General features: G+C 44.4%; 1 protein-coding gene across 1 annotated transcript in view; it reads left to right on the top strand.

The window, feature by feature from the left end:
• The window catches only part of KLHL6 (kelch like family member 6), a 91,172-nt gene that overhangs the window by 27,907 nt on the left and 39,190 nt on the right, over nt 1–24,075 (top strand). Inside the window, exon 3 of the mRNA XM_073674477.1 lies at nt 12,262–12,711. Within this exon, the coding sequence (XP_073530578.1) occupies nt 12,262–12,711 (450 nt within the window). The remainder of the gene's footprint in view (nt 1–12,261; nt 12,712–24,075) is intronic.

Below are 24,075 nucleotides of genomic sequence, written 5' to 3'. Positions count from 1 at the left end.
AAATTAATTTATCACCTATGCATATACAGTATAATACTTGTTCATCTCTGGGGTTGTGGGAGAATGAGAATGGTGCTCTGCAGAGGTCAAGCATGTGCACCACTGCTCCTCTCATCGTACGGAACTGCCAGAGATAGATGAGCACAGCGAAATGGGTGTCCCAGCGTTGTATAGATTAGATAAGTGATAACAAAAGAGTTGTCAATTACTGGAAATACCCTGCTTAAAGGGGATGTCCAGGACTTTTACCTTGATGGCCTAACATTAGGATAGGTCATCAATATCTGATTGGTGAAGGTGCGACACCAGGCATCCCTATGAATCAGCAGTTCCTGGCGCTCAATTATAGAGCTGCACATCCCATCTCAATAAGGGAAGTGTCCGGGTACTACTCACCTGTCCCCTATTGATTTGAATAGGGGGCAGATGTGCTGTACCCGGCAGCGACTACTTTACAGATGATGGAGCTGTGCTGTACAGCTCCGCAACTGAGCAATTTGGGTCACTGCCGCCATCGGGAAATCAGCTATCAGGGATAGGCCAAAGTGCATCAATGTGAAAGTCCAGGCCAACCGCCTTAACCCATTCACGACATTTGACATACCTACAGTACAGACCAAAAGATGGTCTTCCAACAATTTTGAAGGAGTTCCCAGAAATGCTTAGCACTTGTTGGCCCTTTTGCCTTCACTCTACGGTCCAGCTCACCCCAAACCATCTCGATTGGGTTCAGGTCTGGTGACTGTGGAGGCCAGGTCATCTGGCGTAGCACCCCATCACTCTCCCTCTTGGTCAAATAGCCCTTACACAGCCTGGAGGTGTTTTTAGGGTCATTGTCCTGTTGAAAAATAAATGATGGTCCAACTAAACGCAAACCGGATGGAATAGCATGCCGCTGCAAGATGCTGTGGTAGCCATGCTGGTTCAGTATGCCTTCAATTTTGAATAAATCCCCAACAGTGTTACCAGCAAAGCACCCCAACACCATCACACCTCCTCACCATGCTTCACGGTGGGAACCAGGCATGTAGAGTCCATCCGTTCACCTTTTCTGCGTCGCACAAAGACACAGTGGTTGGAACCAAAGATCTCAAATTTGGACTCATCAGATCAAAGCACAGATTTCCACTGGTCTAATGTCCATTCCTTGTGTTCTTTAGCCCAAGCAAGTCTCTTCTGCTTGTTGCCTGTCCTTAGCAGTGGTTTCCTAGCAGCTATTTTACCATGAAGGCCTGCTGCACAAAGTCTCCTCTTAACAGTTGTTGTAGAGATGTGTCTGCTGCTAGAACTCTGTGTGGCATTGACCTGGTCTCTAATCTGAGCTGCTGTTAACCAGCGATTTCTGAGGCTGGTGACTCGGATAAACGTATCCTCAGAAGCAGAGGTGACTCTTGGTCTTCCTTTCATGGGGCAGTCCTCATGTGAGCCAGTTTCTTTGTAGCGCTTGAAGGTTTTTGCAACTGCACTTGGGGACACTTTCAAAGTTTTCCCAATTTTTCGCACTGACTGACTTTCATTTCTTAAAGTAATGATGGCCACTCGTTTTTCTTTACTTAGCTGCTTTTTTCTTGCCATAATACAAATTCTAACAGTCTATTCAGTAGGACTATCAGCTGTGTATCCACCTGACTTCTGCACAACACAACTGATGGTCCCAACCCCATTTATAAGGCAAGAAATCCCACTTATTAAACCTGACAGGGCACACCTGTGAAGTGAAAACCATTTCCGGTGACTACCTCTTGAAGCTCATCAAGAGAATGCCAAGAGTGTGCAAAGCAGTCATCAAAGCAAAAGGTGGCTACTTTGAAGAACCTAGAATATAAGACATATTTTCAGTTGTTTCACACTTTTTTTTTAAGTATATAATTCCACATGTGTTAATTCATAGTTTTGATGCCTTCAGTGTGAATGTACAATTTTCATAGTCATGAAAATACAGAAAAATCTTTAAATGAGGTGTGTCCAAACTTTTGGTCTGTACTGTATATGTCATGGTCGGATAGGGGTTCCCGACCAGTGATGTATAGGTATGTCATGCCGATCATGCACGACACAGGAGCTATGCCTGCACGATCGCTGCCGGGAGCTCTGTTTATTTGATAACCATGACCCGGCTTTCGCAGCTATGAGCAGTGCCCTCACAGCCCCTGGCTGTTTAACCCCCTTGAATGCTGTGATTGATATTGATCGCAACATTCAGGAGGCTGGGAGAGGGAGGTGGCTCCCTTTCCTATCCGATCGGTGCCCCAGGGCTGTCATCACAAGGGCCCGATCCTTGTCATGGCAACTCGAGGTTGTCATGACGACCTCCAGGTTTGCCAGCTTCGGCAAGCCTGTTTTTCCATGCTGAGAGCATGGTCTAAAAGGCTTCAATCAGTGTAATGTTGACAGGTATAAATGCATTATACCAGCGTAAAAAAGTAAACAAAAAGTAAAAAAAATTGTAAAAATATATATATTTTTAAAAATCACAAAGTAATGGAAAAAAGGAAAAAGAAATATACCTATAAATGCGTAAAAAAAACAAAAATAAACAAAAACGTACAATTGGTATCGCTGCGACCGGAACAACCTGATCTATAAAACTGTCACAATTTAGTTAACTCTTTCAGCACTGTAAAAAAATGAATAAAAAACTAGTCAAAAAACTATGTTTTTTCATCATACCACCGAAAAAAAAAGTGAATCAAAACGCGATCAAAAATACGAATGTAAATGATTATGGTACCACTGAACATGCCATTTTGCCCTGCAAAAAACAAGCCACCATACAACCCCATCAGTGGAAAAATAAAAAAAAGCTATACATCTCAGAATACAGCAATGGAAAAACAACTACTGTATATACGCAAGTATAAGCCGACCCGAATATAAGCCGAGACACCTAATTTTACCAGAAAAAATTGGGAAAACGTATTGAATCGAGTATAAGCCTAGGGTGGGAAATGCAGTAGCTACTGGTAAATTTCCCAATCCTACTATACTTGGCCCCCTCATCTCCAATCCTGGTATGCATGGCCCCCTCATCCCCAATCCTAGTATGCATGGCCCCCTCATCCCCAATCCTAGTATGCATGGCCCCCTCATCCCCAATCCTGGTATGCATGGCCCCCTCATCCCCAATCCTGGTATGCTTGGCGACCTCATCCCCAATCCTGATATGCTTGGCCCCCACATCCCCAATCCTGGTATGCTTGGCCCCCTCATCCCCAATCCTGGAATGCTTGGCCCCCTCATCCGCAATCCTGGTATGCTTGGCCCCCTAATCACCAATCCTGGTATGCATGGCCCCCTCATCCCCAATCCTGATATGCATGGCCCCCCCATATCCTGATCCTAGTATGCATGGCCCCCTTGTTTTCTATCCTGGTATGCATGGACTCCTCATCCCTAATCCTGGCTGGTATGCATGGCCCCCCATCACTGCACACATGAAAAAAATAAACACTTCTACTCACCTTCGTTCCCTCTGCTCCAGTGCTGCGTCCTGTTCTTCCAGCAGCTGATCTCAGCTTCTGAGCAGTGCATGACGTCACTACCATGCGCCCTCAGACGCTTAAGTGAGCAGCCGGGATATTCACTACTTTCCATGCCGGGACTATGGGCATGGAGAGGAGTGTATATTCATTTTCTTTAATAGCGCACACTGTAGCCGCAGGCTTCCTGTTGCTGCTCGGCGATCACATGTGCCCGCTACTAAAAAGAATGAATATTCCCTCTTCTCTCCCATGGGAGTGGAGAGGAGTGAATTTTCATACTCTCTAATTGCAGGCATAGAGGATGGCTGAGCGGCTGCGATTGACAGTGTGCACTATTAAGGAGAATGAATATTCACTCTTCTCCACTCCCATGGGAGTGGAGAGGAGTGAATATTCCTTCTCTTTAATAGCGGGCACATCTGATCACTGCAGCAGCAGGAAGCTGGCTACCGCTACGGCCTGTGCCCCGCTCTTCCGCTGCCGCTTTCCCCTACTCCACCATCCACAGCCGGAATGTAAATATATACTCAAGTATAAGCTGAGGGTGGCTTTTTCAGCATAAAAAATGGGCTGAAAAAGTCGGCTTATGCACAAGTATATACGGTATTTTTTCTATAATATAGATTTCATTGTGTAAAAGCGGCAAAACATAAAAAAATTATACAATTGTGGGAGCGCTGTAGTTTGTAAAATGGGGTAACTTATGGGGGTTATCTGCTATTCTGGCACCTCAGGGGCTCTTCCAGTGGGTCATGGCACCCGCAAACCATAACAGTAAAATCTGCACTACAATATGGCGTGGCTTCCCTTCTGAGCTTTGCACTGTGCCTGAAAAGTATTTCCCGATTACATGTAGGGTATTGTTGTACTCAGGAGAAATTGCACAACAAACTGTCAGTTCCATTTTTTCTGATTAGCCCTTATAAAAATTAAAAACTTAGGGCTAAAACAACATTTTTAAAAATGTAATTATTCTTTATTCACTGCATAATGGTATAAAATTCTGTGAGGTACATGTCGTGTCAACATGCTCACTGCACCCCTAGATGAATTCATTGGGGTGGTGTAGTTTGTAAAATGGGGTCAGTTATGGGACGTTCCGCTGTTTTGGCACCTCAGGGGCTCTGCCAATGTGACATGGAACCATCAAACCATTCTAGCAACATCTGAACTTCAATATGGCGCTCCTTCCCTTCTGATCTTTTCACTGTGCCTCCAAAGTAGTTTTTGACCACATATCAGGTATTTGCATACTCAGGAGAAATTGCTTAACAAATTGTACCATTCAATTTCTCCTATTATGCCTTTTGAAAATTAAAAACTTAGGACCAAAGCAACCTTTAGTGGAAAAAAATGGTAATTTTTCATTGACTCAGCCCAATGTTATACAATTCTGTAAATCGTCTGAGGCTGAAAAATGCTCACTACACCCCTAGATGAATTTCTCAAGAGGTGTAGTTTCCAAAATAGGGTCACATGTGGGGGATATCCACTGTTTAGGCACAGCAGTGGCTCTGCAAACGTGACATGGTGTCTGCTACCTATTCCAGTCAATTTTGCACTCCAAAAGTCAATTGGTTCTTCTTCCCTTCCGAGCTTTGCCGTGCGCCAAAACAGTAGGTTTCCCCCACATATGGGGTATCGGTGTACTCAGGAGGAATTGCATAACAATTTGTATGGTTAATTTTCTTCTCTTTCCTTTTTGAAAATTAAAAATTTGGGTCTGAAGCAACATTTTTGTGGGAAAAATGTATTTCTTCATTTTCACGGCTTAATGTTATAAAATTCTGTGAAGCATCTGTGGGATCAGGGTGCTCACCACAACTCTAAATAAATTCCTTGAGCGGTGCCGTTTTCCAAAATGTGGGGGGTTCCACTATTTAGGCACATCAGGGGCACTGCAAACACGACATGGCATCCTCTGTGGATTCCAGCCAATTTTGCACTATAAAAGTCAAATGGCGCTCCTTCCCTTCCGTCCCCTCCTGTGCGCCCAAACAGTAGTTTTCCATCACATATGGGGTATCACTGTACTCAGGAGAAATTACACATCAAACTGTATGGTCCATTTTCTCCTATTACCCTTGAAAATGCAAAATTTGGGGCTAAAGCAACATTATTGAGGGAAAAAGTAACATTTTTATTTTTTTCTTCCACATTACTTTCATTCCTGTAAAGCACCTGAAGGGTTAATAAACTCCTTGAATGTGGTTTTGAATATCTTGAGGGGTGCAGTTATTAGAATGGTGTCACTTTTGGGTATTTTCTGTCATATAGGCCCTTCAAAGTCACTTCAAATGTGATGTGGTCCATAAAAAAAATTGGTTTTGTAAATTTTGTTGGCAAAATTAGAAATTGCTGCTAAACTTTTAACCCTTCTAATTTCCTAGCAAAAAAAATTATGTTTCAAAAATGACGCTGATTTACAGTAGACATGTGAGAAATGTTACTTATTAACTGTTTCGTGCAATTTAACTATCTGGTTTAAGGGAATAAAAATTAAAAAATGCACAATTTTTGAATTTTTTGCCAAAATTCTGATATTTTACAAATAAACGCAAAAAAGATATCATAACATAAAGTGCAATGTGTCACGAAAAAACTTCTCAGAATAACAGATATGGTGAAGCATTCCAAAGTTCTTTCCTCATAAAGTGACACATGTCAGAATTGTAAAATTTGGCCTGGTCAGGAAGGTGAAAACAGACTCGGAGGTGAAAGGGTTAGTCACTTCAGGGCCCCATAGAAAGTAAAAACAATGTATGCTCATTTCCAGCAGAAGCATTTCAACGATTCTGGTACTGCAGTATCTATTAAAGACAGATATTGTGAGGTAAATGGCACAAACTGTTGAGCTGAGTGATTGACTACATCAGTGAAGCGCATTGTTCGTGTGACGTCACCGCTGCAGCCAAAGCATTGATATCAGAGACGTGACGAACAGTCATCGGTTGGCCTGGGGAGGGTGAGTTCCGGCCACCTGTTTACACTGCAAGTTAATCATGGAATGAATGTTTTTAATAGCGCTCGTTCACGTCTATCTTTCAGCTTAACTGTATACAGAAAAACAATTAGAGAAAGTTTTATGGGCTTTTACCGTGCCTTTAAAAGCGTAGTTACAACATACTGAAGATATTTAAATAAGTAAAAGCCCAGTAGCCATGTTCCCTTATTGCATAATATCCCTTTGGGCTCTAATTTTGTATCTTTCTATTTCTACCAAATTTCTTTGATCATTGTGAAATATTTAACTTTCTGCTACATTTTGAAATCTTTTTAAAAACACTTATACGAATTCTACTGATAAAACCCCCCATTAATTTACATGATATTTTGGACGTTTTCCTGCGTCACTTCCTGTAGCTGTCCACTCCAGACTGTTATCTGTATATGTTCAGCCAGTGTTTGGTTAGCTAAGGACCCCTGCACTACTTCCCTAGTTCTTACCTTCACTTGTTGTGGCAGGGTGGGAGAAGCTTAACAACAGCAACAAAGAGAAATCTATTTACAAACTGTCATATCAAATCTGCACAGTCCACATAGGACCAATCTGCTACAGACCCTCCCCAGTGGATATTCAGCAGTAAAATCTGCAACTGCAACAGGGGCGGACACAGACTGTAGTGGGCCCCTGTGCAAGAAATTTTGGGGGGCCCCCCCTGCCCTTCATAAGGCAACAAAGTTATGTAAACATAACCCCCTATGTGCATCTCTCACCCCCCCATGTGCAGCTCTCATCCCCCCCATGTGCAGCTCTCATCCCCCCCATGTGCATCTCTCATCCCCCCATGTGCATCTCTCATCCCCCCATGTGCATCTCTCATCCCCCCCATGTGCATCTCTCATCCCCCCCATGTGCATCTCTCATCCCCCCCATGTGCATCTCTCATCCCCCCATGTGCATCTCTCATCCCCCCCATGTGCATCTCTCATCCCCCCCATGTGCATCTCTCACCCCCCCATGTGCATCTCTCACCCCCCCATGTGCATCTCTCACCCCCCCATGTGCATCTCTCACCCCCCCCATGTGCATCTCTCACCCCCCCATGTGCATCTCTCACCCCCCCCATGTGCATCTCTCACCCCCCCATGTGCATCTCTCACCCCCCCATGTGCATCTCTCACCCCCCCATGTGCATCTCTCACCCCCCCATGTGCATCTCTCACCCCCCCCATGTGCATCTCTCACCCCCCCATGTGCATCTCTCACCCCCCCCATGTGCATCTCTCACCCCCCCATGTGCATCTCTCACCCCCCCCATGTGCATCTCTGATTCCCCCCACTCATAGTTAATTAATTGTATTTAAAAAAAATAAAACTTGTTATACTTACCCCCATGCAATCCCTGCAGAATCCTGGCGCTCGTCCACGTCGCTGCCACCAGGTTCTCCTGACGTTCGGCCATGTGACGGCGCCACATACATAGCCATCAGCTTTTGTTTTGGCCAAAAGATTTTTAAAGCCGCCACCATGATAAGGTAGACTCTTCTGGGCGGGCCCTACTCTAACCTATTATAATTTTCTTAAAATATCCAATACTCTTTTTAGATATATTTTTATTTAGTTTTCTTTAAGGGAATGTGTCATATACATTTTTTTTTTAAATGACCAATAATACCACATACAGGGAATACCGCCACACCATGACCAGACCACATATTACCACAACATAGTGACCGAATAATACCACACAGAAGGGAGAAAAACTGCCACACCATGACCAGACCACATATTACCACTACATTACTAATATTACCACCACATTACTAATATTACCATAAGTGTCATTATACACGGGAGCTCTATACATGGTATGTATAACGTAAGTGTCCAGGTAATCTAGTGATCACCAGTGAAATTATACACAGGAGCTCTGTATATAGTGTCAGTGTACAGGTAATACAGTGATCACCAGTGACATTATACACAGGAGCTCTGTATATAGTGTACAGGTAATACAGTGATCATCAGTGACATTATACACAGGAGCTCTGTATATAGTGTTAGTGTACAGGTAATACAGTGATCATCAGTGACATTATACACAGGAGCTCTGTATATAGTGTACAGGTAATACAGTGATCACCAGTGACATTATACACAGGAGCTCTGTATATAGTGTACAGGTAATACAGTGATCATCAGTGACATTATACACAGGAGCTCTGTATATAGTGTCAGTGTACAGGTAATACAGGGATCACCAGTGACATTATACACAGGAGCTCTGTATATAGTGTCAGTGTACAGGTAATGAAGTGATCACCAGTGAAATTATACACAGGAGCTCTGTATATAGTGTCAGTGTACAGGTAATACAGTGATCATCAGTGACATTATACACAGGAGCTCTGTATATAGTGTCAGTGTACAGGTAATACAGTGATCACCAGTGACATTATACACAGTGTACATGTAATAGACTGACTCACCGGTGATGTCTCTAGGTGAAGTCCTTCATCTTCGCTTTTCTCCTTCATCCAGCACAGACCGCCATCACGTCTTCCAGCCAGGACTCGTCTCTGCATAAAATAACACAGTTATCTAGAGCACATTCCCCAACTTCTACATTACGCAGCTGAATACAGACGTGCATCCACCATCAATATATGGTTAGTTATTATGCAACCTACCATTCCAAATATAAATTGTAATCCACCACTGTGCCCCCATTAACTGTAAATAGGCACTTAATATATAATTTAATTAGAACCTCTACTCTTTCCGCCAATTTGTTACCAGTCACACTCCTGCATCCGCAACGCCCCCTACTCTATACTTCCTGCTCCCCGCATTCAATATTTACATGCACCCCCTGCCCCAATTCATTATATCATGTCCTTGCTCTCCCCACCCCATCATCATTTATCATTTACTCTCCCCCACCCCACATTCGTTATGTGCAGCTCATTATCCCCCTACTCCCAATTCCCCCATGTGCAGCTCTCAAACCCCCCCATGTGCAGCTCTCATCCCCCCCATGTGCACATCTCTCACCCCCTCCCCCACATGTGCCCCTCTCGTCCCCCTCTCTCATCCCCCTCCCCCACATGTGCCCCTCTCTCATCCCCCTCCCCCACATGTGCCCCTCTCTCATCCCCCTCCACCACATGTGCACCTCTCTCACCCCCCCCCACATGTGCATCTCCCATCTCCCCCCCCACACATGTGCATCTCCCATCTCCCCCCACCACATGTGCATCTCCCATCTCCCCCCCACCACATGTGCATCTCCCATCCCCCCCCACACATGTGCATCTCCCATCTCCCCCCCCACGCATGTGCATCTCCCATCTCCCCCCCACCACATGTGCATCTCCCATCCCCCCCCACACATGTGCATCTCCCATCTCCCCCCCCCACACATGTGCATCTCCCATCTCCCCCCCCACACATGTGCATCTCCCATCTCCCCCCCCACACATGTGCATCTCCCATCTCCCCCCCCACACATGTGCATCTCCCATCTCCCCCCCACACACATGTGCATCTCCCATCTCCCCCCCCACACACATGTGCATCTCCCATCCCCCCCACACACATGTGCATCTCCCATCTCCCCCCCCACACATGTGCATCTCCCATCTCCCCCCCCACACACATGTGCATCTCCCACCCCCCCCCACACACATGTGCATCTCCCATCCCCCCCCCACACACATGTGCATCTCCCATCTCACCCCCCCACACACATGTGCATCTCCCATCTCCCCCCCACACACACACACACACATGTGCATCTCCCATCTCCCCCCCCACACACACACATGTGCATCTCCCATCTCTCCACTCCTAGTTAATTGTATTTTAAAAAAAATAAAACTTGTTATACTTACCCCCATGCGATCCCTGCAGAATCCTGGCGCTCGTCCAAATCGCTGACAGCAGGTTCTCCTGACTTCCGGCCATGTGACGGCACCGTCACATGACCGGAAGTCAGGGGAATCATGAAGGCGCTGCTGCAACAGCGCAGCTCAGCGCTGAAAAGTCCCGGACACGGCGCATAGCATGGGGCCGGGGGCCCCATGAGGAGAGAGACGCACAAGAGGGGGGCCCCCGAGGGGGCCCCTACCGGCCAGGCCCCATACTGGAGTCAGGACTGCCCTGATGGCGGCCCTGCTGGAGGCTGGAGGGGCCCCCTCTCCCTCGGGGCCCCCGTTCAATGAACCGGCTGCACGGGCGGTAGTTCCGCCCCTGATTATTATTATTACTGCAAAATCCACACCATTATTGTAAAAATGCTGCAGTTTTCACCCTTTGCTTTACAAATCCATAATGTAAATTGACATGCTGTGGATTGAAAATCTTCCATGCAAGTGAGTTATAACGTGGGATTTCAAGAAATACAATCCACAATTCTGGTACTGTGACATATAGTGGATTTTCCGCTCCAGTAAAAATATCTGCTGTGTATCCACTCTGTATGCACATACCCTTAAAGCACAACATTTCTTACCTTGAGAGCTACATTAAGTTCTGAGAGATAGCCACATCCTGCAGCACCCCCTAGCAATGACACTTATAGTAGATTCCCCTATTACCGTTATTACAGCCGAAGGAACCCCAAGATCTTGTGCCTCCCGTCCCTCCCTTATAGGCAGTATACTTACATCCGGGAGTTCCCACTTTACCCCCATTCTGTATTCTCACACCTAGAACACCTACCGCACTATCACATCCAGTTTCAAGCATCTCCAGCTTACCACATATTTATCCGTCTCCTTGCCCTATGTCAGTACAGTAGTCCCTCTCTATATCGCGGTTCACGTATTGTGGCCTCACTTTATCGCAGGACTATATTTAATTATTTAATATTTAATTATTTAATATTTAATTATTTTTATATTTAATTATTTATCGCAGATTTCTCGCTATATTGCGGGATTTTATGGTACTGTACATGGCACATGATTGGCTGATTGATGGAAGGCGACCAACCACAGCATTATCTTGTGTATGCTGGGTGCTGATTGGCTCAGTAATCGTAGCATCAGTCTATCTGCTATACCGCACTGTGGGCATACGTTCAGCATCTCACCTTGTCCACTTCACTCCTACCTCCGATCGCTGTGTGTAGTTTTGTCCTACGGTGATGTGTTTTGTGAAATTCTCCTTAAAGACTGGATTTATTGCAAGCCCTACGACTGGGAACGATTAATAAGGGACTGGGAAAGGTTTCAAAGTGCATGGGAAGGGTTTATAAAGCCTTAAAATATATATAAATGCTAAAATAAATGTAAGGTTCCTACTTTGCTGATTTTCAACTAATGGGGTGGTCCAGAACGTAATACTCGTGATAAGTGAGGGATCACTATACATATGCGCATCCAGATCTGTTCTTCTGTGCGGGGTTACTCACAAAAATCACCATTTGGAGACCTGTTTGCTAGGCTAATGCCCCAAGCTGGCACATAGCCACGAACCACACATCATGGACTCGAGTGCTGGACTGGACACGGACAGAAGAGGTCCATCATAGGCCCCTTGCAGTCCAATAGCTCTTCATAATACACACCTGCTTTAGAGATGGATGTGAGCCCCGTGCGGGTGAACAGACTGCACTAATGGTATGACATGAAGTTCCAGAGGTGGGATCCACGTATATTAGACATTTATGGCATAAAATATGGCAACGTGCTCACCATAGTGCCTTATCTCTGTATGTATCTCTGTACATGTAAAGTAGAATCTACAAAATCCTGCTATAATATCTTACCACATGCACAGATAGAAAAGCTGCTAAGGTTTCACAACTTCCTGTTTTTTTTTTTTTTTCAGTTCCTCCGAATGGTGGATGCATGTTCCAGTTTCCTTACAGAAGCTCTTCACCCTGAAAACTGTGTTGGAATTTTACGACTTGCAGATACGCATTGTTTGGACTCGCTGAAGTTACAGGTCCAGAACTATATCATCCAAAACTTTTCTCAGGTCTTAAACCATGAAGAGTTCCTGGAGTTGACATCTAACATTTTATATCATATTTTAAAGAGCGATGAATTATATGTCACAGAGGAAGCACAAGTCTTTGAGACTGTAATAAAATGGGTCCAATATAAACAATCTGAGAGAATTTCTCTTCTACCAAAAATGCTAGAATGTGTCCGACTACCTTTATTGGATCCCTGGTATCTTGTTGGTACTGTAGAAGCCAATGAACTGATCAGAGAATGTCCCGATGTATTCCATTTAATGCAAGAAGCACGCATGTATTATTTGACTGGTAATGAGGTGAGTGAATTTACAGCAAATAATTGTCACATTTGTAAATTACCTGGATATATAAATCAAATAAGTTACATGTATTGATAAAATGACCATTAAAGGTCCCCATACACATCAGCTGAAAGTTGTTCAAATCCGCCTATTTCAATGGGACCAGCTACACATCTGACGTGTCTTGGTGTCTTCACTACCCAGACCGATTGATGTTAGTGGAGAAAAGGATAGGGCCGTTGAAATTTCAATGACTGATCCTTTTGTTTTTAGGTTTTCTGACTGGAAAACACACAAACACGTGACTGAACCAAGCAGTCATATGTATGGGGGAATTGAGAGATATAGACATCTGTCGAATGAATTTTCAGCTGACACCTATCTCATGCGTATGGCCAGGTTAGAGGGGTATTCTCAAGTTATTAAGTTGCTTTAACTAGTTAGACTGCATGAAAACAAGCAAGTTTGCAATTGACTTGCTTGTTCTATCTGCTGCCTTTCTTCTGTAATGAGAGCATTAATCTTTCATAGTATACATCTGGTTTCCTTAAACCTCAGCCTCTAGTGCCTCCAGTAGTTACATTTCAGGAGAGGGGTTAACTGCTAACATCCCAGCCACCTCCCTATAGGTCATTGATTTCTAAAATAGCAGTTATCTACTCACTTCTCTCTCTCTCTGGCTTTGATGAGGTGATGTTATAAATCTTGCAAAATAACCAGCTCACAGCTTTCAGAGCAGCTCTCCTAATCACAGCTCTCTGCTCTTGTCCATACCTGTGTGCTTGTTCAAATGCTCTGTTATCTCTGTGTGTAAATAAAGGGATAGCAGTGTAGACTACAGAACAAACCACTAATAACTGAATATGTTATGGCGAAACTTGTGCTGAGCTTTATAGTTCTACTAACAATACAGGTCAACCTTCACCAGAGCTGTCACTCAAGGAGGAGAGCCCGCCCTGCCTGAAACCAGAAAGTGAGAAGACAGTAAGGAGACTGCATAGTTCTGAGCTGCTCAAGAGACAACTTGAGAACACCCATTTAAACTTCACACTCATTCTCCTAGTTGTGGTTCTCAAAAATTATTTCCATGCATATGGGAATACTGTAACTACTAGTGAAAACATGAGGTCCTATAGGGAGTTTATGTGGTGGCCTTTTTCATCCTCATAGTATTCTTCTTGGGGTTATTATCTTCCTTCCTAGACTTTTTCTGCAAAGAAATATTTTCAAAAGAATAATGCAGCTAAAGACAAATTGCTAGTGCTAAATGATATACAACTAAAATGTTCTCTAATATTTCACTATATCTAATTGATAGTTGTAGACAGTCGTTCATTGCTTTGCCAGCATACAGTACAGACCAAAAGTTTGGACACACCTTCTCATTTAAAGATTTTTCTGTCTTTTCATGACTATGAAAATTGTACATTCACACTGAAGGCATCAAAACTATGAATTAACACATGTGGAATTATATACTTTACAAAAAAGTGTGAAACAACTGAAAATATGTGTTATATTCTAGGTTCTTCAAAGTAGCCACCTTTTGCTTTGATGACTGCTTTGCACACTCTTGGCATTCTCTTGATGAGCTTCAAGAGGTAGTCACCGGAAATGGTCTTCCAACAATCTTGAAGGAGTTCCCAGAGATGCTTAGCACTTGTTGGCCCTTTTGCCTTCACTCTGCGGTCCAGCACACCCCAAACCATCTCGATTGGGTTCAGGTCTGGTGACTGTGGAGGCCAGGTCATCTGGCGTAGCACCCCATCATTCTCCTTCTTGGTCAAATAGCCCTTACACAGCCTGGAGGTGTGTTTGGGGTCATTGTCCTGTTGAAAAATAAATGATGGTCCAACTAAACGCAAACCGGATGGAATAGCATGCCGCTGCAAGATGCTGTGGTAGCCATGCTGGTTCAGTATGCCTTCAATTTTGAATAAATCCCCAACAGTGTCACCAGCAAAGCACCCCCACACAAACACACCTCCTCCTCCATGCTTCACGGTGGGAACCAGGCATGTAGAGTCCATCCGTTCACCTTTTCTGCGTCGCACAAAGACACGGTGGTTGGAACCAAAGATCTCAAATTTGGACTCATCAGACCAAAGCACAGATTTCCACTGGTCTAATGTCCATTCCTTGTGTTCTTTAGCCCAAACAAGTGTCTTCTGCTTGTTGCCTGTCCTTAGCAGTGGTTTCCTAGCAGCTATTTTACCATGAAGGCCTGCTGCACAAAGTCTCCTCTTAACAGTTGTTGTAAAAATGTGTCTGCTGCTAGAACTCTATGTGGCATTGACCTGGTCTCTAATCTGAGCTGCTGTTAACCTGCGATTTCTGAGGCTGGTAACTGGGATAAACTTCTCCTCAGAAGCAGAGGTGACTCTTGGTCTTCCTTTCCTGGGGCGGTCCTCATGTGAGCCAGTTTCTTTGTAGCGCTTGATGGTTTTTGCAACTGCACTTGGGGACACTTTCAAAGTTTGCCCAATTTTTCGGACTGACTGACCTTCATTTCTTAAAGTAATGATGGCCACTCATTTTTCTTTACTTAGCTGCTTTTTTCTTGCCATAATACAAATTCTAACAGTCTATTCAGTAGGACTACCAGCTGTGTATCCACCTGACTTCTGCACAACACAACTGATGGTCCCAACCCCATTTATAAGGCAAGAAATCCCACTTATTAAACCTGACAGGGCACACCTGTGAAGTGAAAACAGTCATCAAAGCAAAAGGTGGCTACTTTGAAGAACCTAGAATATAAGACATATTTTCAGTTGTTTCACACTTTTTTGTTGAGTATATAATTCCACATGTGTTAATTCATAGTTTTGATTCCTTCAGTGTGAATGTACAATTTTCATAGGCATGAAAATACAGAAAAATCTTTAAATGAGAATGTGTGTCCAAACTTTTGGTCTGTACTGTACATACTGCCATCTGTTATTGCCAAAGATCTGCCCACAAAATCTAAAAATTTCACATCACAGATACACAGTTTTGCATACTTTCAGAACTATCTTGATGAGTTGTCTGCTAACGGGAAGGATGGACAAAAACATCTTGGGACCATTCAGATCTGAAAGAGCTTGATTTTCTTCTCTAATATAAGCTATCAGAGAACACTTAGTTAAGTACGGCTCATGTCAGTTTTTCTTGTACAAGTTGTATCTGTGTTTTTCACAGGGCTCTTTCACAAGTGCCAAGTCAGTACGAGTAGTGACAGTTTCCACACGTACCGGAGACAATGACATATGCAGACCCATTCAAATGAATGGGTCTGTACATACCTCAGTGTGTTTTCACGGACCGTGTGTGCGTGTGCTCCCCAAGGGGACAAGTCAGTTTTTTTGCGGATACACAGTCCACAAAATGTACCACACGGATGACATCCGTGTGTCATCCGTGTGACACATACCGGCGCCTGGGAATGGCACTGTTCCCAAGCGCCGGTGCTGAACACTGCCCTCATCATGGTTCCCTGCCGGCGCTGCGATCAACACCAGTAGGGACCATGATGAGGGTAGTGGTTGTCTGATCCCAGTGTCCCCACATGTAAAAATAAGAATAAAATCCTTATACTGTGAGCTGGAGCGGCTCATTCTCCCTGGCTCCTCTGCAGCAGCGGTTGCATGGATTACAGCGGGGGACACCTAGGAGAGGTGAGTACATGGATTTTATTATTTTATTCTTATTTTTACAGGTGGGGACACCGGGATCAGACTACCACTACCTTCATCATTGTCCCTGCTGGTGCTGATCGCAGTGCCGGCAGGGAACCATGATGAGGGCAGTGTTCAGCACCGGCGCTTGGGAACAGCGCTAACTGTAGCTGTCTAATGTGTAGTTCCACATGTGTTGGCACTGCAGGAAAATTGAACACTTCTTGTCTGGGTACCCAACAGATTACAGCTGATCTCTGGCGGTCCAAGTGACCCTTCTAAAAGTAGCCATGCATCTTAGATAGTAATCTGCCAATTTGCTATTTCTCCCACTTGTTTTTCTTTGCGCTCCAATTCCTTTAGCAACTGAAGTATTTTATAGCTAATAATATAGGCTATACTTGCATGGCCATATTATTAAGTGGAGTCAGACTGTGCCAATGTAGGAAACCCTTTGCCATAGTTTATTTTTTCTGACAAGGTTTTCCATACTCCATTATCAGGCAGCATGTGCCCTCAGAATGAGCTATATTATAGTTTATTTATATAAAACTTTTAGCCATATTGGATGTACTTGAGACAGAAATTCATTGTAGTTATCCATATAAGATAAAAAAAACCCATAAAACTCACCTCCTGGACAGGAACCATTCCAGCAATATCAGCGATCTGTGTCCCTGCGCTTATGTGACATTATTAAGACATGTGAGTGTGGTAGCCCATGAGCATCTGCTGATGGGCTGCAGAGTTTCATAAGAGTACCATCCACTGATAGGCTGCAGCGCTCATGTGACATAATGTCACGTCAACGCCGGGAGATACAGCCCTGACATTGCTGAACGGTGGCAGTCGAGGAGGTGAGTATACTTTTTTTATATGGTGACTATAGCATTTAAGAAGAGGTTGTCTAGTAGTAGTGAACAACCCCTTTAAAGGATCTCTATCATGTCTCCTAGGCCATGCTACCTGATGGGGCAACTCTAATCTGGGATGATATATTTTTCTATGTGTGATCCAGTATTTTAAAGTAAAATAGTTGTACAGTTTTTTGCCAGGACTGTCAACATTAAGAGCTTTCAATGAAACTTCGTGGGTGAAGCAAGATTTACAGACTCTCTTTGAGTCATCGTAGCATTTACACAACTTTTTACATGAAAAATAAAAGTTTTAGGGGCTGCCTGAAGTTCTTATGTGTTTAAAATTTCAAAGTGCTTATGAAAACAAGCAACTTTGCAATTTATTTTTTTTAAGTAAAAATTCTCTCTGTTCTCACAAAATTTTTTAGTGTGCAGCTTGTTACCTAGGTTACCAGCCACCCTACGGTCTCAGAGTGGCCGATTACCTAGGTAAGGATGCTTTACAGTTTGCTCGCGTAACTCTCAAGCTGATCATTTTGCTGGATCTGACCAGAATTATTATTATTTATTATTATAGCGCCATTTATTCCATGGCGCTTTACATGTGAAAAAGGGGTATACATACATGAACTATTACAAAGATCTTTAACAAAATGACTGGTACAGGAGAAGCGAGGACCCTGCCCGCGAGGGCTCACAATCTACAAGGGATAGGTGTGGATACAGTAGGTGAGGGTAGAGCTGGTCGTGCAGCAGTATGGTGGAGCAATGGTTACTGCAGGTTGTAGGTTTGTCGGAAGAGGTGAGTCTTCAGGTTCCATGGTAGGCGAGAGTCTGATATGTTGGGGTAGAGAATTCCAGAGTAGGGGGGATGCACGGGAGAAATCTTGTATGCAATTGTGGGAAGAGGAGATAAGAGGGGAGTAGAGAAGGAGATCTTGTGAGGATCAGAGGTTACGTGCAGATATGTACCGGGAGACTGGGTCAGCGATATAAGGAGGAGACAGGTTGTGGATAGCCTTGTATGCCGGGGTTAGGGTTTTGAACTGGATTCTCTGGGCAATGGGGAGCCAGTGAAGGGATTGACAGAGGGGAGAGGCCGGGGAATAGCGTGGGGACAGGTGGATTTGTCAGGCAGCAGAGTTTAGGATAGATTGGAGGGGTGCGAGAGTGTTGGAGGGGAGGCCACAGAGCAGGAGGTTGCAATAGTCGAGGCGGGAGATGATGATGGTGTGCACTATTGTTTTTGCAGATTCGTTTTGAGGAATGTGCGGATCCGGGAAATATTTTTGAGTTGGAGTCGGCAGGAAGTAGAAAGGGCTTGGATATGCGGTTTGAAGGAGAGATCAGAGTCCAGGGTTACCCCAAGGCAGTGAGCTTGAGGGACTGGGGAGAATGGACAACCATTGACGTTGACAGATAGGTCAGGTGAGGGGGATGAATGAGATGGTGGAAAGAAAATGAATTCTGTTTTATCCATGTTAAGTTTTAGAAATCTGTCAGAGAAGAAGGATGAGATAGTGGACAGACATTGTGGGATTCTGATTAGTAAGGAGGTGATATCGTGTCCAGAGAGGTAGATCTGTGTGTCATCAGCATAGAGGTGGTACTGAAAGCCATGAGACTCTATGAGTTGTCCCTGGCCAAAGGTGTAGATGGAGAAGAGCAGGGGTCCTAGGGCTGAACCTTGGGGAACAGCGACAGATAGGGGGTGAGGTGAGGAGGTGATGTGTGAGTGGGAGACACTGAATGTCCTGTCTGTTAATTATGAGGAGATCCAAGATAGGGCCAAGTCTTTGATGCCAAGAGATGAGAGAATCTGTAGTAAGAGGGAATGGTCCACTGTATCGAAGGCAGATGACAGGTCTAGGAGGAGGACAGAGTAGTGTCCCTTGGATTTGGCGATTAGTAGGTCGTTGGTGACTTTAGTCAGGGCAGTCTCAGTAGAATGGTGTGGTCGGAAGCCAGATTGGAGGCGGTCAAAGAGAGAGCAGGAGGAGAGGTGGGAAGACAGTTCAGAATGGATTTGTTGTTCCAGTAGTTTTGAGGCGTAAGGGAGAAGTGATATGGGGTGATAGCTAGTCAGAGAGGATGGGTCAAGGGAGGTCTTTTTGAGGATGGGTGTGATTGAGGCATGTTTGAAGCATGAGGGGAAGACACCAGTTGTTAGTGACAGGTTGAAAAGGTGGGTAAGGATTGGGATGAAGACTGTGGTAAGGTGGGGGATGAGATGTGACGGGATTGGGTCAAGTTCAGAGGTGGTGAGGTGTGATTTGGAGAGTAAAGAGGAAAATTGGTCTTCCGTAATGGTGGAGAAGCTGGTTTTGGAGGAGGAGGATTGAGTAGGTGTGAGGAGGGACTGGGGGGACTTTAGGCAAAAGCTTTGTCTGCTGGTGTCAATCTTCTGCTTGAAGAATGAGGCAAAGTCTTCGGCTGAGATGAGAGGAGAGGCGGGACATGCTAGGTGATGTAGGAGAGACTTGAAGGTGTTGAATAATTGTTTAGGGTTGTGAGACAGGGAGGATATGAGAGATGAGAAGTATGTTTGTTTTGCAGCAGTAAGTGTGGATTTGAAGGTAATGAGGGACTGTTTGAATGCGATGAAGTGCTCATTGGAGTGGGACCTTTTCTATCTACGCTCAACAACCCTGGAGGCACATCGCAGCTCTTTGGTTAGGCTGGTTTGCCAGGGTTGCCTGTTGATTATGAGGGAGCATGGGAGAAGCGCAGAACGAGTACTTCTGTGCTTCTCCCATGTTGCAGAGGTAACGTTACCTCTGCTAGCAGACTAGATTGCACTCAGTTCAGACTAGCAGCATGACTATGCTGCTGGTCTGAAATATAAATCTTCAACAGCGTACCATATACCAAGAAAAGAAGTTGAGTCTACCCCTTTACGCCATGAAAAATATGTATTTTCAAGTTTAGTTGGGTACATAAAGGAAATAGTACAGAAATATTATACTGATTGGATATATTTGATATTTTATCTTGGTAAACATTTATTTTATAGCTATTTCTCTGAGTAAAAATATTTATAGTGAATCTAAACAGAAAAACACCACCATCCACCACATTTCAGGTTGAGTGGGAGTTTAGCAGTAGGTCTCACATACCTGAGTGGGCAATCTAAAAGCCCATTGACACTGGTTGATTTTGGCCCATTAGAGAGAACTGATCTATTTTATAGAAGTCAATTGGCACTTGTTTACTGGTCCATTAACACGGGCCAACATAACTGTATGGGGACAGAAAAATCGTATCTGCATGGGCATGGAAATTTATCTGGCTGGGCGCATTCTCTTTCCTGGTTCCCCTCTGCTGATGCTTATACACCAGGGAGTGTAGCGAGCGGCAACCGCAGAGAGTGGGATAACTGATGTGCCCAGCCACTGTGTGCACACTCAACCAGCACGGCCAATATTAGTGCGCATGAGCACACACGGAGCAACATTCGCTTTGGGATTGTCCATTAGAAGCTAGGGCACTCCACAAGATGCAAATATAGAGGGTATAACGGTGTACCCAGCCCTTGGCCACCCCATGGTTGCACTAAAGTCCCCTCATTTGCATATGAATTAAGAGATATTTCCAAAAGCATTGTACCAGTAATAGGTACAGTGTTAGTATGATTTGTGTAACATCCCTGGCGGCATGCTGGCATGGCTTACCATCTCCCTCCATGCAAGACCCCCAACTTACCTATCAGTCCAGGCTGCACACTTTGCTACAGTACTTGCTGTGTGCATGTCTCTTGTCTTATTACACAGCCTATTGCTGTGAGTCACTGGATACTTAAACCCCCTCCACCCAGTAGGAGGTGCCTGAGCAACACTTTCTTTCAGTGTGTTATGTGCAACTGAGTTGCCAGGTCCTGTCCTGTATCTTGACTGTTTCCCCCACCCTGGGGGCTGTATACCCAGGCCCGTTACCTGTATCTGTGACTTCTAGTCTGTTTCCGCCACCCTGGGGGCTGTATACCCAGGCCCCTTACCTGTATATGTGACTTCTAGTCTGTTTCTGCCACCCTGGGGGCTGAGTTCCCAGGCTCGTTCCTGTATCATGTTCCTGGTTCAGTTCCTGTCCGAACTGTGTCTTAGCCCGTTACCTGTTTGTCTCTATGTCCGAACCTTCCATTTTCCTGCAGTGTCTGAACCTGCACCTAACTCCAACTCGTTTTCTCTGTACTTCTGTTTGTGAGTTTTGTGTCCACTCGCTACTTCATTGCAAGTACCTTGTGTGTATCTGGTTCTGCTTGTCCCGTTTCCCTGCCTCCGTATCTACCTCCTGTGTTCTAGCTATCTTCCTGTGTTTCCCAGTCTGTTCCATGTGAACAGAGCCCTGTCCTGTCTGCCTGCACTTTCTGCTCTGCAGTTTCGCTCTGCTCTGTTCTGCCTTGCTTGTCCACTGCACCTGCGGTTTTGCTCTGCTCTGCTTGTCCACCACACTTGCGGTTTCGCTCTGCTCTACTAGTCCACTGCACTTGCGGTTTCGCTCTGCTCTGCTTGTCCACTGCACTTGCGGTTTCGCCCTGCTCTGCTTGTCCACCGCACCTGCGGTTTCGCCCTGCTCTGCTTATCCACCGCACCTGCGGTTTCGCTCTGCTATAGCAACTGGGCCACCTCCCACGTCCCTCCTCACACCACGGAGTCGATTAAGCCGCCGTGTGTTCGTGGTCGGATCTGGCGAGGCCCCTAGTCACGCCCCTCCAGGCACTCCTCGGTTCGTGGCCCAGTGGGACCACTGACCATGCTCACGCCAGTCAGTCCGGGCGTGAGCGTAACAATTTGTATAGGGGTGTAGTCCCTAATATCACTGTTTAGTTAGTCTAAAAGGCATTTTGGGGGTGACAGACTCCTGGAAAACACCTTTAATGTTTGTGAATATTTGTCCACTTGGCCATGAGAGCTTCAGTGACATTGATCCATCATTTTTGTTGATAAGGCTTGTCCTAAATTCATTGTGATAAGTAATAGTCCATGCATTATAGGTTCAGGTTTTTAAGGGATAATTGTTACAAATCAAGGTAAATATGGGTGTTGAGTGGCATGGTATATCTTCAGCTAGTAGATTTAGCCATGTTTTGGTAAGTATGACCTTTTTCCTTTACATGACAGAAAAATGACATTTGGATGCTAGTCTACTGTATAAAAGTGTCATATAAAGCAGATGTGCTGCCCTGAATCACAATCATTATAGAAAAGTGTGGGTTGTTTCTTCTAAAAATATTGCCACTTCTTTGTTTGTGACCTGCGGGTACACAAATGTAAGCGTCTAGACTCGGGTCTCTTCCTCTTTCTTGCAGCTGACTTATTGTACATCTGTGAATCTGTTTCTTATATACATTATAAAATTTTCCAAATTCATGGCCCTGAAGGGGAACTTGAGCACCATAGATTTATAGAACAAATGGAAATGTACAGTTTGAAGCCACAAAAACAAACTCCTTAAAATGGAAATTAAATGTTTTGCTCCTGATCTATTTTTATATATCAATTTTTTTTAGTACAGTTAGTAAAAACACATTATGAGGGGGAGCTGGTGTAAAATGCAGTAAACTTGTTTTTACTATAATTTTTAAAAGTTTTTTTTTTGGGGGGGTGGCAATCAGAATATTGGTTTGATAGAATTTTCAATTGGTTTGAAGTGAGTGGGACAGTGCTGTAGTACTCTGTGCTGCTGTCAGCGACGTGTATGTAGGTGGCACAATGTAAATACTGAAAAGGCTGCAGCCGTAGCACAAGAGATTCAAGGCGGAGTACTGAAAATTGAACCTGCTCATCTACATGACCGGATATTGATGCCCTGGTCTAATGATAGGCAATCAATATTCTGAATCCAGAAAACCCCTTTAATTATAGAGTCCTTCCAGATTCCCAATAATAGAGTTGAGTTTGTCACTTACCAACAAGCATTGCAGTCATTGGATAACTACCTTATGTTCCAATTTTGGGCAAAACAGTGTAGTTGTTCACTATTTTCTAAAAATCTTGAATATTAACTAATGATGGCTACCAATGTGCCCATGATGGTGGAGCTTCCCAATGTAATGCATAGGAAGCCTTCCATTAGTGCTGGTCAGACGGCTGTATAGCACGGACGACCGCAGCTCGGTGCACGGACTGGCAGTCGGTTCTCCTGACCCAAACGGGATAGCTGCATAAAAATACATGCTGTCACACTCAGGTCAGGCGAGCCGCTGGCCAGTCCGAGCATTGTGATGAGATCGTTGTCCGTGTTATACGGCCATCTGACTGTGCCCTATGGATGGTTTCGGTAAGCTTCAGTGGCTCCTTGGGAATTATCCAACTCTTCTTCTGGGAGACTCCTGGATGTTCTGGGAAAGTTGGCAATAATAAGCCATAAAGCCATTGGTAATATTAGGCCAACCACAGGGGGGCAATAGAATTTAATCTAATTACAGAGGCTGTGATAAGCTGATATTATATCTCTTACTCCTTTTGAACAAAGTTATGCAATAAGTTTCAGCGCTGAAATTAAGTCAATTGGGCTCCCAAAGTGAGAAAGGAAGTTTATGTTGCACCAGATGGCACATCTGTGGATTTCTGTTCTTTACTGTTATTACCTAATCTATTTCAAGCTATATTCTTTTCTGTGCTGGCACTTAAACCCCCCACTACTGCCCCCCCAAAAGAAAACTAGTTAAAGGGGTTCTCCAACAAACAAAGTTAATTTTAAAGTTGATGTTAATCAATAGATCTTGGAATAATAATAACTTCCACAACTGGATGTGTTTGAATAAAATGTTCCTGTGCTGAGATAATTTTATAAATTTTCCCCTGTGTAATGGCTGTGTCTGACTGTGTACGGAACGTGGTCTGATCACACTGACGCGCCCCCTG

Source organism: Phyllobates terribilis, unplaced genomic scaffold (genome assembly GCF_046119375.1).
Source record: "Phyllobates terribilis strain yellow unplaced genomic scaffold, ASM4611937v1 Scaffold_3__8_contigs__length_932513732, whole genome shotgun sequence".
Taxonomy (NCBI): Eukaryota; Metazoa; Chordata; class Amphibia; order Anura; family Dendrobatidae; genus Phyllobates; species Phyllobates terribilis.
Note: the sequence above shows the minus strand (reverse complement) of the source record. Positions and strands in the feature narration are given on the sequence as shown.